The 14,894-nt window shown below is 37.3% G+C and overlaps 1 protein-coding gene and 1 pseudogene across 1 annotated transcript; one reads left to right on the top strand and one right to left on the bottom strand.

Annotated features, from left to right (window-relative positions):
- The first annotated feature begins 875 nt into the window (after positions 1-875).
- On the top strand, positions 876-1,754 carry LOC148906368 (uncharacterized; annotated as a pseudogene).
- Positions 1,755-1,840: 86 nt separating this feature from the next.
- Positions 1,841-13,713, bottom strand: LOC116291618 (paired box protein Pax-3-A). Its single transcript, XM_031698802.2, has 4 exons — positions 13,352-13,713; positions 5,319-5,819; positions 3,742-3,968; positions 1,841-3,108 (listed from the first exon to the last, which is right to left on the bottom strand). The coding sequence occupies exons 1-4, from the start codon at positions 13,371-13,373 to the stop codon at positions 2,854-2,856; spliced, it is 1,005 nt and encodes a 334-aa protein (XP_031554662.2). The 5' UTR covers positions 13,374-13,713; the 3' UTR covers positions 1,841-2,853.
- Between the last annotated feature and the right edge of the window lie 1,181 nt (positions 13,714-14,894).

Raw genomic sequence — 14,894 nt, 5'->3', positions numbered from 1 at the left:
AGGGATGCATCCCACCCCATCCGCCTTAATGCTGAATTCCACTTGGATCTTAATTGGTGGCGTCAGTTTCTCGAGTCCTGGAACGGTGTTAGTTTTTGGCTATATCCTGGCTTATCCCCAGCCCCTACGGTAGTTGTCACTTCTGACGCCGCTGGTGCGTTGGGCTACGGAGCTTTCTGGAACGAGAAATGGTTCAATGGCGTGTGGTTCGAACCTCAAATACCCCTTTCAATAGCGTACAAAGAGCTCTTCCCGATTGTTATTGCAGGTCATGTTTGGGGTCATCAGTGGGTGAAGCAACACGTTCTTTTTAGATCTGATAATGAGGCGGTGGTTGCGATCCTCAACTCAAGAACCTCCAAAGTCCCTCCTATCATGGGCCTCGTACGCAGTCTACTGTTAGTCGCTACCAAATCCAGTTTCACTTTCTCCGCCCAGCATGTCCCAGGAGAAAAGAACCCTATTGCTGACGCCCTTTCTCGTTTTCGTTGGCAGGTCTTCTTTCAACTTGCACCATGGGCCCAACCGTCTCCAACCCCGATTCCTGCTTGGCTTCTGGAGGAGCTCACACTGGCTCTCTAGATGCTCGATGCCGCGAATTTCTCATACAGGGTCTAGCACACTCCACCCGACGTTCCTATGCAAGCGGCCAAAACAGGTTTATTGAATTTTGTACCCAACTGGGTAAAATTCACGCAAATGGCTCCCCCTGTCCAGCCGACGAATGGACCTTGTGTCTTTTCGCCACGTTCCTTTCCAGCTCTATTAGTCATGCATCAATCAAGGTATATTTATCCGCGGTCCGTGCTCTTCACGTCGAGATGGGTTTACCTGACCCTCTCCGTAATTGTTTGCGGCTACAGAGAGTCATCAAGGGGATCAACCGCGTGCAAGGCCTTAAAAAACCTGAACGACTACCTGTTACCGACGACATAATGTGGATCATTTTCAGGCATCTGAACATGGACCTGGCGGACCATAGGATGTTTTGGGCAGCATGTTGCTTAGCCTATTTTGGGTTTCTTCGTTCTGCAGAGTTCACTGTGCCAAATCTTAATTGCTACTCTCCTGAGATACATTTAAACGTTCGCGACATAGCCGTGGACTCCACGACGTCTACTACCTGTATTCGTGTCAACGTCAAGGCATCTAAGACTGACCCGTTTCGCAAGGGGTGTCATATCTTCATTGGGAGAGCTAAACCCCCTCTATGCGCGGTTGAAGCAATACTCTCATACATGGCAATTCGGGGAGACTCACCGGGTCCCCTGTTCCTCTTTCAGTCAGGACAACCTTTAAACCCGCGTCCTTCTAACAAAGTGGCTAAGGGACATTTTGTCTGTTGCAAACGTCCCGGGAAATTACTCGAGCCATAGTTTCAGGATTGGGGCAGCCACGGTTGCGGCCCGCAATGGTGTGCCAGACCACCTCATTCAGACCTTGGTTCGTTGGTCTAGTAACGCGTTCCAGAGCTACATTAGAACCCCAATAGAGGCACTTGCTTCTGCTTCTGCTCGTCTGAGTTAACTTGAATAAATCACCGTTTTTTCGAGCTTCCGGTCTCCGTGTTTCTCTCAGGTTGGGGTGCTTGGAATGTCTTGGATGAGGAGGTACCATGGTAACCGGTCACAGTGTCCTCTACCAAGCACCCTTGGTCGATCTTCGGTGGTGAGCTGTGGCCCGGTTGCCATGGTTACCTTCCAGCGGGGACGCGATCTGTCGCATCCTGAGCTCGCCCTGGTACCTAACCCCAACTCATTTGTCGATGAGTTTAAGGGAAGGGAAGAGAAGAAAGACAAAAAAGCAGTGCAAGAAAAGGACAAGACATTATAATAGCAACTAATTTCATATTCTTTTATTTTCATTTTTCCAATTTTCACTAATTTACATTAGACTATTCGGTCACTGTAATATTGAACTCTCATCAGCTATCCCGTATATTTCTTTCACTATTATTTTTACAACCATGACTGAAGTAATTTTGTTAAGTTATATTATAGACCAAATTCAAACTCGCACCGATGTGAGGCTAAGTTGTGAACAAAGGGATCTGGCGTGACTCAAAGTAATCTGGCGTGATTCAAAAGTCACGAATCACGACTTTTGAATCACGCCAGATTACTTTGAGTCACGCCAGATTCCTTTGTTCACAACTTAAGCCTCACATCGGTGCGAGTTTTGAATTTGGTCTTGAATAATTTATATAATGTAATTGAGTTACATTACTGATACCAACTAAAATATCTTCGTATTTTTTTATATTTATTTAATTTTCATAGTTTACCTTCAGTCAGAATTTATTACGAATTAAGGTTAAATAATTTTTCACGTTTCACGCTATAAAATTTGTATATAAGTATGTAGTGTTTATATTGAGAACTATCATCCTAAAAGTTGATATATATTTTTGTGAAGTATATGTACGAATACCCGCCAAGTAAACATTCATAAATCCTACATCTCTCTAAAATATTATGTAAAAATCACGATTTTGCATTCAAAAGTCCTATTGTCCTTACGAAAAATAGCTAAAAGAAAAACTAACGTGACTTCTAAATGGTTTTTCATTCTGAACAAATTAAATAGCTCGAGCACGAAATTGAAATGAAATTCTGTTCTTTTTCTTCTTCTTCCTTTTCTTGTTCTTCTTGCTCTTGTTCTTGTTCTTGTTCTTTGATCTTTCTTCTTTCTTCTTCTTTCTTCTTTCTTCTTCTTTCTTCTTCTTCTTCTTCTTCTTCTTCTTCTTCTTCTTCTTCTTCTTCTTCTTCTTCTTCTTCTTCTTCTTCTCCTTCTTCCTTCTTCTCCTCCTTCTTCTTTTTCTTCTTCTTCTTCTATATTATATCTCTTCTAGTTCTAATTATAGCTATAAATATGGCTGTCTTGATCAAAGTACATGTAGTGTGAGTAACATGGACTGGCGGGGGAGAAAGACGACGTATAACGAATAACAGGAGATACGACTGCTGCACGGTGATGGCATCCTGAATGGCGCGAGACCGATTCATCTCTCTCATACGAATAAGTTTTAGTTGAGCTGAGCTCCGAGTTTAGCTCCATCTGTGATCTCATTTTTCTTTTGCCCTTGGATCGTCTGTTTGAGAACCAGACCTAGAATGGCATAAAATGAATCCGTTGTTAAATTTGGTTCAATCCTTTGGATCAGCACTGAGGTAGTCCGAGTGCACATGAACTATGGCTAAAACATCAGTCAAGAGCCCAAGTAAAAAATGCAGTTCTTTGGATTGAAATCTCGTGAGCGCATATGACTGGCATTTTTAACTGTGAGCAAAAAAGCTTTGAAAACTGGCTTGTTAAAAGCATTAAAAACCTCGACGCAAACACAAGCACGAAAGACCAGCAGACCTCTTTATCTCGGGCGAAATGATTTCCCATTTCAGATCACGTGTCATTCTCAAGACAATAAGATTCTTTGTTTGAGTTTCATATCCATATGACCATTTTCTCATGTGCAACTATTAAAGAAAGAAATTATATTCCAGGGAATGACACGTGGTCTGAGTGGGAAAACAATACTGACGCTAAGATAAAGAGGTCTATAGACACCTTACAGCACGTCGGAATGCATGGAGGACATAACAATAGGTTTTCAATTCTGAGGAGATTGAAATTCTTGCATTTTGTCCTCCAAGTTGAGCTGCTTTGACCGTCACACAAATGCAAGGGGTCTATTCTTCTAGACTGGCCTTGAAGCACAAACTTTATTAAAGTTCAGTGTCGTACCTGTATTCTTGATTCTGGTACTTTTAGCAGTTTGGCCAACGCCTCTCTTGTCGTGATGTCAGGGTAATGCGTTTCATCGTAGGTGCGCTCAAGCTCCTCCAGTTGCTTCTTGGAGAACTTAGTTCTGTTTCTTCTCTGATAATGAATCAAAGGCTTCTTGGGGAGATTATTTTGGGTAAAATGACCGTATTCTCCGCCGTCGCCTGGAAACTTGCTGTGGAATGAGCCTATGAATAATAAGATCATATGGTTAACCAATGAATGAATGCCACGAAGGGGAAGAGAAGTTAAGCAGCATCTTTAGCAACAAGAAGTATAATAAGGGATGCAAAGAATAATAATCTAAAAAAAACTAGCATATAATAAAGTATGTATAAGAAGTACTTCTAGTCAGAAATTAGTAGGGTTCTGATAAGAATAATCCATTTCACAGTTCCGTTCAGTGATCACGACCGCGCATGATACATAGTTTTGCTATTCTCGACTTTCACGTCCCCATAATCCTTTGCGTCTTTGGGGGGGTAACCAGAGGGTAAAAACCCACTTATTTTGCTGAAGGCTGATCAGACAATGTTGAAAATACTTTGTTTGGCATCCAAAGATAAAATGAAGAAGTAAAAAACAGAAAAAGATAGAAGACGTTTAAGGTAAATTTTAAACATTTTTTCGTAAGTCAATACATTTTCTGTAAGACCAAAACTCTTCATGATCTGTACACGCAAAGATAACTTGGAATAAACTGATAATCATCAGTATTGTACAGATAAAAGCAGGTATAGTATAAATTCAATTAAGAAACCTTTCAATTTGGGACAGGTTTTTTGATTGATTGACCCCCCAAAGACGCAAGGCATTATGGGGATGTGAAAGTCGAGAATGCGCGGCAACTCCAACCTCGACTTCAAACTATTATTTGTTGTCACTGAAGGGAACTGTTAAATAGAGTATTATTAATCCTACCCTAAAAATAATACATTAATGCCGTCCACCTCCATAGCTAATTATGCGATTTTTTTTTTACTATACATTTTTTTTAATTATCTCATTCTGTTATTTCATATATATTTTTCTCTATATGCCGTCCACCTTCACATAACTAATTACACGAATTTTTTTAAATTTTTTTTACATTTTTTAAAAAGTTATTTCATTCTGTTATTTCATATATATTTTCCTCTATATGTATTTTTTATGTAATATTATTAACTTTATATATATATATTTAAAAAACTCATTAATAATTCATGAAGGAAACACAATAGAAATCATGACCATGAAGGAGGTTTCATATCTGATATAGATTCGTCTTCATTTGCATAAACTTTAACTTCGATTTTCTCTATCAAACTTGGTTCATTTCGTAAAGAATTCGGTACAGTATGAGAACATACATCAGGAGTTTTTTAAGCCGTTTAATAAACTCGCAGATCGTGTTTTATCGGGTCTAAAACCACTCGGCTACGCCTCGTGTTTTATACCCGATAAAACACTCCTGCTCGTTTATTAAACAGTACATATATATGCGTACTGATTTCTTACTACACAATATGAAGGGAAAAAAACACATTTAAACTTACCATGACTAGATGATTGGCTTCTTTCAGTTTGATCAAGGTCAAGAATGCTTGCGATAGAAAACGAACATCGCGTCCGAGATAGACTATTTGTTCCTTCTCTTTTCACTTCCTTGTCGTTTGAACCTTCGTATCTTGCAAATCCATACTTCTCCCAAAAATCTTCGTGGGAACCTGCAAAATACCTCTCGGTGGAATTCAAAGATGGTTGCTTGCTGCCATTCAGTATTTGGTCCTCCCATGACATTCTATAGTGTCCTTTCTCGTGGTCTTCCGTCACATCATTGGTTCGCGCGGTTCGTCGTTTACCCGGTTCAAAGGACCCTGTCTCTTGATATTTAGCCAATAGTTTGCTTATACATCCATGTGACACTCTAAGCTGTCGGCTGATGTCGCATGGTCTGACGCCTAACTCCGCCATCTGGATAATTTGCTGGCGTACAATTCGTGGAAGCGGTTTCCCGTTGACGAACACGCCACCAAGCTGGTTCACTTTTCCTTCTCCTGAAAATATAAAATTATGACAATAAGAAATTATGACATTCATAGGAGAAATGAGCTAACATCCAAAACCGGAGAATTTGTTGTACCTCGTATCTTAGAAAGAAGAAGAGGGAGGAGGGAGGAAGAAGAAGAAGAAGAAGAAGAAGAAACGAAGAAGAAGAAGACGAAGAAGAAGAAGAAGAATAAGGACTAAACGGGAACGGAAAGACATGAAGAAATGAAGGCAGAAAAAAACCAATAAAGCAAGGAAGAATGGCTGAGATCCTACAACATTCGATCCCATATTCATTCTCACCGTCCATCTGTTATTCCCACAGCCTCAACAACACAGCAACATCCATCCCAAGGACTCTTGTCCATCAAATCTACTTCCCCCTCTAGATAAGACTCTGAAACTACACACCAATCGCAGAGCAATAACTATCCTTCCCGCGCCCTACGCTGATCAGTGAGCTGGCAATAAAACAAAGCCCGCACAAGACTCTCACTTTTATATATCTAATTAACATCACTATTCACACAGAGCAAAGCACAAAGACTTCCTCACAACTGTCTTCCCATTGAGAGTAATATAAAACGGCGATTCTTAAAAGTCATGTTAATAAAATCGGTATGTCTAGCTGCTCGTGGCTGGATCGAATGTCTAATATAATAATGGACGTTATTTTAACGTTTCGTACAAATTATTAGAGCAACATCCACCACACGAAGATTAGATTATATATATTTTTCTTCTATTCGTGAGGAAGTTAAAAATTATTTAATATTAATAAACAGTTTCTAATGATTAGTATAGCCTTTGTGGTGATGCTGTGCCGGACTGCCATCATTGACTAATGTATAAATATAAACACTCACTTGAACAGCTGATCATATTATTAGTCTTGCTTTTAAACTCTTGGGTTTCTGATATTTCTTTCCTTCCTTCCTTCCTTCCTTCCTTCCTTCCTTCCTTCCTTCCTTCCTTCCTTCCTTCCTTCCTTCCTTCCTTTCTTTCTTTTCTTTCTTTCTTTTCTTCCTTCTTACCTTCTTCCTTTCTTTCTCTTTCTTTCTTTTTCCTTTTTCCTTCTTTGTTAGTTTCTTTCTTTCTTTCTTCTTTCTTTCTTTCTTCGCTGCTTTCTTTCACACTATCTTAGTTTCCCTCTCAAGATTCGCATCCTCTGTTTTTATAAGCCTTGTAAACGTTTTTCTTGGGTTTCTGATTTCTTCCTTGGTTTAGGTGATTTCCTCCTTCTTTTCTTCCTTCTTTTATCTTTTTCTGGTTCCTTGTTTTCTTCTCTTCTTTTCTTTCTTTATTTCTTTCCTTTTCTCTTTTCAAGGCCTTCCTACTTTCGTTCTCTTTTCTCCGTATCCTTCTTCCTTTTTCGTTCCTTCTTTTGTTTCGGTCCTTCTATCCTGTCTTTTATCTTTTTAGAACGTCTCCTGGGGCCGCGCCTGTCGTTGTACTCCGTGCCGGGTTTGTCCGTCGTTTCTTTTATTCCTTCTTTTCTAATCCTTTCTCCCTTTTTCTTTCCCAGGGTCCTCCAAGATTCTCTCCTCTAGAGTTTTTATAAGCTTTTAAACTCTTGGGTTTCTGATTTTTTCTTCCTTCCTTCTTTCTTCTCCTTTTCTTTCTTTCCTTTCCTCTCAAGATTCTCTCTTCTAAAGTTATTAGATCAGACATAATCTTCCATATTCTCCATCAATGAGCATTGTCCCCAAGCTGCCATCTTTATGACTGATTGTTCAAAGTAAGACTATTATTTTGTATCTTGTTTACTTAGCGCCCGAGTAATTTACAAAGTTCACCTGTCTCTCTAAGATCTTGTAGTTTGCATTATTCGTTAGAGTCAATCATATTAGAACCTCAAATGCCAAGTCAGGGACGACTAGGACCTAACGTGAGGTGCTATTTACACTCTTTTAGTTTTACATGACTTTTTGTCGGCGTTGCAAACTTAACGAATTGTACCATGGCCGCATTGTGTGTTCAGCTTTAAGCTCTCGTATTACAATTAAAACAAAAACTCTTTTATGATTATGACGAAAGAGGAATTTGGCACTTAGTTGATAAACAATTTATAATAGCATTATAATCATATAAGTTCAAATGTCTAATACGTTCTTTAGGAAATAGGAGACTGCAGGTTTGGGCCGTTTGCTTTGTTCAAGGTGGCCTAGAAATATGTCAGATGATGACGTTCGCTTTTTTAACCTGGTAATAAAATAAATTATTGAACAGACTGAACGGAGGATGGATGGATGGATGGATGGATGGATTGATGTATGGATGGATGGATGGATGGATGGATGGATGGATGGATGGATGGATGGATGGATGGATCATAGATTAAAGTTTCAGTTGAGAGGAGATTCCCGAAAGAAACTGAGGAAAAAGCCCTAAAGAAAAGAAGAAGAATAAAAAAGAGGGAGAAAGTGAGGCAAAACAAGACAAAAATGTTTAAATTAAATCTCTATTAGTCTTTCACTATCAGACAGACGTTGCACACCCAATCGGGTGTCTGCTCTTAACCTATCTTTTTTAACTCAACATTACCAAATATCGAAAACCAATTAACACTGTTTTTAGCTGCGTTTCAGACAATAGAAATAACGCCTTGAGCAAAGTTATATGTCGCTATGCTTTAACACAATTAAATTGGACATTGCCAAAACCGGAGCTCAATATTTAATAACTGTTATTGTCTAATTTTTCTTCGAATACATTTAGTCTAAATACATAATTTATAATCAAACTAAGTTTAATTGAAAACACCAGCGCGTATAAAATAGACTTTTTTTTTTCTTATATTCGTTTTTTATATTAAGATTCTTATACTTTTGTTGTTTGCAAGACTTGAATAACAACTTCTGGAATTGTTTTGGATTTTCGTGTTACGCTTTTAAAAACAAGTTTTATACTCTGGCTCGCTTTAAGTTGCGCAACAAACTCCTTATAACTCGTTAACTCTGTATTGTGAAATTTCAGTTAACCATGAGCTAGATAAAAAATTGCTTGAATGTTTATGAATCTAAAATAAATCTTGAAATAAATAAAAAAAATTGACGAAGAAAGATATCTGTTTGGAATGTGCCTCTGTTGAAAAAAGCTTTTGCGTGTATTTTATCTTAAATGGCTGACGCAACCGGTCTCCCTAGAAACTGGTCGATTAATTAAGCAAAGAACGAATTTCCTTTATATAAGTTCAGTTGCTTGACTGTTTTCTCTACTTTTCTTCGAGGGTCCATTTTTTCTTTGGGTTATCTTCAGTGTGCATTGCATGTTTTCACCTTTCTCTCTGGCAATAAATAAATATCAGTTCAAATGAGTTGTCCTAATTTCGTCGAACCCATCCTGAAGCTGTTTATTAGGGAGTCAAAGTTAGAATTCGTTCTGGAGATTTCAAGAGAGGGGAAAAACAGCAAAACCGATATAGTTAGTTCAAGTTTCTGCATGTGAAATGATAAGATAAAATTTGAAGGCGAATAAGGATGATAAAATTTTACGACGGTGGAAAGCGCTGTGAAGTATGACACAGTAAAAAATCAAAAAGACAATAAAAAAAAATAAAGTCGACAAAATAAAGTATTTGAAAAAAAAAGAGAAGCAGGAGGAGAAAGAAGACAGATAAGAGCAAAGCTAAACAAGGAGAAGAACAAGACGGAGAAGACGAAGTCGAACAAGAAGAACAAGCCTAGACCAACACGAACAAGACCAACAAGACCAACAAAAAGAACAAGCCTAGACCAACACGAACAAGACCAACAAGAAGAACAAGCTAGAAGCAAAATGATAACTCTTGTCGTACTCTTTTGAATTTCAGTTCAAAACAACAAATTTTCAATTGTTTGGGAAAACGACAGCAACGCACTGCTCTAATTGATTTAAAGCCTTTGCCATTTGAAAAACAACACGAGCAAACCTCCTAATATAACTTGGCTATCATCTTCCACTATCACGAGTTAATTCAATTTACGTTTGTAAGCCGACTATCAAACTTTTTAAAGTGTTTTTTGCGATTAATACTGTCTTGAACCGTGTTTCTATTCTTTGAAAACGTTGCTTAAGTGTTGGTGATGGTGGTACCCCTAACTCGCCCAAGATATCAAAGATTCATAGCCAAAACCCGCTGTTCGTTGTTGTCGCGTTTTCTGTCTCCTTTATACGTTCCATTAAACACTGGCTTTAAATGGCCAGATGATATCGAAGATAAAAACAAGTTCAATGAATAAAAATAATGAATTATAACCTTTAAAGAATATTAATTAAAAAAAAGACAATTGGATATATAAGATATTAAATTTGTTGATTTTTTTCTCTATTCATGTTTTGTTTTCCCCGAAAAACATATTCTTTAAATCTTTTTGATATAACGTTTTCAAAAACTGTTAAGCAATCTAACAAAAGAGTGTCTTTTATTCGACAAGAAGGCTCTCACAAAAATTAGAAAATGGTCGTGAAAACTAACGTAAGTCGTATTCAGTAACATTGCCGCGTTTGTGCTTTTCTTGCGCGTTTAATTTCATAGCAAAAAATATAATTTAGCAACAGTTTTATAGACTTGCACATTTCGTTAAAACCCCACTGCTTTATGTTGGTTTGCTCAGAGCCGACGAAGAGAAGTTCAAAGAAAAAAAAACTAGGATAAGATTGTTTTAGAAGGCGCTCAAGTTCGTCAGAGTTTTAGTTCTGGGATGTGACGAGAAGGATACGCAGTAAACATTGACGTGTTTTTTAAGATTGCATCATTTTAAAATCGTAATAACGTTTGTCGATAACTAATGGTTTTTTTTAAATAATTCCTGTTGTTGTGAAACTTATCTTGGATTGTTTTCTTTTAGGATTATATAAAGCATTTTCTGTAAAGATCAATTTAAAGCCCCGTTTACACTGGCGATTTTTGCTGCAATTTTTGTGGCAATTATTTCGGAAATATGAAATCTTTTGTCTCATCCTTCAAAAAAGACATTCGTCTAGGAAAATCTTGGTATCCTGAAAAAAACTTTACAAGTAAATTCTTTACCATTATTTATTATGGACAAAATCGAAAAAAAAAATCGCAGCAAAAATCGCTAGTGTAAACGGGGCTTAAGGTCTATAGTTTTGAGGACGGCTTGTTTTCAAACAGCACACACTTCTCGTTAGATATCCAAAATACTTCAGTTCTTCTTTTTTTTTTCTTATGCGGTCATGGCTAGATGCCACATAGCGATAAGCTTTGACCACTCTTTTTTGTCATCGGATCCGAAATACGAACATCAGCTACTGAATCGACCTGCTTGAGATGTATTGTTTGATAAGTACCGATTCTGTAGTTTTGCGAACTAGAGATCACTAACTAAATAGCTTTGGTAGCTCTTTCTGTCCTTGGATCCAAACTTACGAACATCAGCTACTGACAGGAATTGTTTGAGATGTCTTTCAAAATGAAGGTCTTGAACACTTACAAACTTGTTCAGTGTATTGATTTTTGTTTGGCCAACTAGAGATCGCTAATAAAAGCGGAGATAATGAAAATGAAAAAAGAAAACCTAGTTGGGATCGTACAACTGTTTTTTGAAATAGTGGGTACTCTATTTAACTGTTTTGATAAGAGAAGGAAGGAAGGAAGGAAAGAAGGAAGGAAAGAAAGAAAGAAGGAACTAAGGACAGTACTAATGTCTTCTTTAATTAGATCTAAAGGCGTCTATAACTATAATGTACTGACATGGCGACGAAGAAAAAAGGAAGAAAATATGCAGACAAACTCACGTTAAAGCTGAATAATTATATTCTAAGTCTTTATAAAAGCCCTCTTTTCAAAAATATTTTTTAAACTTTTTAAAAACACCTTTAAAAAAACCTTCAAATCCACTGCAACCAAAATCTCTGGGGAAAAAATGGGGGAAAGATTTCAGTGCCAAAAGTTGGGATGTTTTCTTCGCCAGAACGAATTGGATCGTTTTATTACGGTCGTTGAGGAATATTTATCGCTTAGCACTAACTCGTCAAAACTAGTACTAATATGTATTTATTAGTATGGTGCTTGTAGATATTCTATACAAGAGAGAGACTCTCTGGTTTTCTGGTTCTCTTAGGGATGCCATTAGATAATTTAGGTGGAAGTTGCAGGATTTTTTTTTTTTTTTTTTTTTTTGTAAAAAAAAAACTTTTTTTTTCGTAGGTGAAGTCAGTACTTGCTAGATTTCTTTTTTGGAAATACGCAAACCCCCTCCTCATTTATCTAATGGTCCGTCCCTTAGGCCTAGTCCGTTCGTTTCCTCTTCTTGTTTTGCCATTAAGGATTACTATTAGTACAGGTACTCGTGATTTGTGTCGTGGACCGTTCTGAAACAATCAAAACCACAAACCCCCTAGCAAGTTGAACAACTACTAGCATTTAAAAGGTGGTCTTCCCTCTCTCAAAAAGAAACCACCTTGCCCTCGTCAGTCAACTACGGCGAGTTAAAATGGTTTTACAATGTTGGCACCAAAACTAGCGGCGTGGGCTTGAAGTGGTACTTCCGAATGTTCTCTTTTTCTTTTCAAGTTTTTACATTTCTTAAAGCTGGTGTTTTTTATAAATAGAAGAGAGTGTTTGGCAGGTCTATTCTACATAGCTGTTTAAGCCTCTCGGAGTATTGGCTGTGGTTTAATAGGATGTTCATTTTTAAGTTTTCCTTCGAGGTGTTATCTTTTTTGCACGAGAGTATCGTGATCGACGCCTGGCAAGAGATCTCGCTAATGACCCTCGCCCTCTCACAAACTGCATGTCATAAAGCCTGTTTTAGTTGCTCTTAATTTTACAACGCCTTGGTAAAAACTCACTTAACTACTACAGGTAAAAAAATATTGTAAAATATACCACCACAATGCATTTTATTAACATGGGTTATTGTGAAGTAAAAAGAAACCTTGAACCGTTGTTTTGCTAATGGAAAACTCTTTAAAACGCGTTACGCTCTATAACCTGCTTAAAACATTTTCTTTTCTAATTTAGAAACCTCTTACAAAGTTTATAAATTTTATTAGAAGGTGTTTGAAGAAAAAAAATATACGAAATATTAAGTTTCATAATCTTGGATAAACATGTTTTAACCGACTGGTTTTCGTTCATTTGTATTAAGATCTTAAAAAGTTTTTGCAAAAATTTTTCTTCATTACTCGAGTAAGGCATTTAGATCAAGTACGGCCTCGCTCATATTTATACATGTAACGCAAGCACAGGTATAGTAGTGTTGTTTTGCAAATAAGCTTTGAACAACTTTTCCAGTGTAAACGTTGTCAATTTCTGAAGATAGAATTTGAGTGGGGAAAAAGAAAACCATTTGCACATGAAGCCATCCTTTTAACAAATAAACATTAATCGGTAAGCTGACAAAAAAGTAGATATTTTAGTCTCTCGTTGAAGTTCGATCGAGAATTCACTCACACACTCAGTATCTCTCTTTTTCTTATTCACTAGATCTGCTCTGATCAAACCATTAAATTGAATTTTTTTTGAAAACTCCAATAAACGACTCTAAAATTATTCTCAGAGCTCACAGAAGTAAGCAACAGACTCAATACTTACCAATGCTGTAATTTTCCCCCATTGTAATTCCAATCTCCAAGGACTTTCCTTCCTTCTCTTACTCTGCTTGTTCGATGTCGATACGCTCAAAGCTCAAAGAGACTGAATCTCATGAGAACTACCTGTTCTGGATTTGTGCAGTTCCTGTGGAGCGAGCTAAGAATAGATTTCTCTTCATGAATGAGCCTGGATATCAATTGAGAATGACGTCAGCTACATGCGGCTGTGCTAATTTGGGAGAGCAAAGCATATTAAAAACCATTATCTTTCGATTTGTCCACGAGGGCCAGCCGTATACGGTATTGTGTAACAAGAGAATGCTGCTATCGCGAGAAAATCAGATTAAAAGTTGTTCAAACTACTCTTTGTAAATCGGAAATAATAATAATAATGACAAACCTTACACTTCTCGTGCCAAAATGACAACTGTCTCGAAAGCTGTTTGAAATGTTTAGAATGCATTATGAATGAAAATTGTATAATCTTAAGGAGACAAACAGCCAGAGGGTAAATGATATTGAAAAGATCGCTTTGCATGAAATTTAGACAATCTATTTTCATTGGTGCGTGAGGTTGTAAATGCTTTTGTTGGTGAATGAAGTACTTAGGTAGACATGTTTGGAAATTGTTGCTTTTTTGTCGAGCGCTAGGGATGACGTCACATGGGGTTAGTGCCAAATGGAAACACGTGTGGCTTTACGTAAGAATATTATCTACATCAGAAGGCATTGATGCGGGAAACACAACTAACAACGGGAGAGGAGTCGATTGAATTTCAAAGATAGAACATTAGAGCTTATGAATTTGGGTAAACTCCAATAATAAATGCACCTATTCGTTTTGAAGTCGAGAAAAACTGGCGCATTCATAGATAGATATTAGCGTGAGTTAGTTTGCTTGAGTACAATAGCTTGAGTTTAAAGTAGCATCAACACAAAGAAAATGAACCAAAAATTGGGCTTCTCGAAATAGAAATACAAATTTAGGGTGTCAAAAATGAAAACGAAAATAAAAAAATAGAATCGACAGAAACTAGCTAGGTAAAAGAATGAAAATTCGGGTTAAAGAAAACCGGGAACGCTGGTGAAGTGGTCTTTGTTATTAAAGTCTAACAACTTATACTGAGAAGGTAACACAGTTTTAGAGTCTTTATTATTTGCCTTAAAGTATAAATGGCTCGCAAGTTATTGATTTTTCATGCTTGTGTTGTCGTCTTATTGTCGTTAGACTTTGTAAGGAGAAAATAAGTAGCTTATAAGTTGGTTACTGAGACTAAAAAAGCCGGCGTTATGTTTACAACCAGTACTAAAGAAATGCCACATTCGTTTTGTCTTGTCTTAACGTTTTACGGACAGAGTCGCCATAGTAAAGGAGAGAAATAACACAAAATGTATTTTCTTTATTTTTCGGCTTTCCAACGAAGCTCCAAGCGATATGTCCACGTTTACAATTCCTAGGTAATCATAAATTCGCAGTCAGAGATTGACTGAGGAATTTCAAGTAGGTGAATCCAGGTGGCAATTGAAATATTACAAGCCGTGAA

This window comes from Actinia tenebrosa, unplaced genomic scaffold (genome assembly GCF_029948245.1).
Source record: "Actinia tenebrosa isolate PJP-AT-01 unplaced genomic scaffold, QUT_ActTen_1.0 PGA_scaffold5__44_contigs__length_20552954, whole genome shotgun sequence".
Taxonomy (NCBI): domain Eukaryota; kingdom Metazoa; phylum Cnidaria; class Anthozoa; order Actiniaria; family Actiniidae; genus Actinia; species Actinia tenebrosa.
The sequence above is the reverse complement of the archived record's forward strand: the minus strand, read 5'-3'. Positions and strand labels throughout refer to the sequence as shown.

Excerpts from the sequence above, each read along its gene's own strand:
- LOC116291618 (XM_031698802.2), bottom strand. The coding sequence starts at position 13,373 with ATGGGGGAAAATTACAGCATTG. Across the intron at positions 5,820-13,351 it reads GGGGGAAAATTACAGCATTG|GAGAAGGAAAAGTGAACCAG; the intron begins GTAAGTATTGAG and ends TTATATTTTCAG. Across the intron at positions 3,109-3,741 it reads TACCAGAATCAAGAATACAG|GTCTGGTTCTCAAACAGACG; the intron begins GTACGACACTGA and ends ATGCCATTCTAG.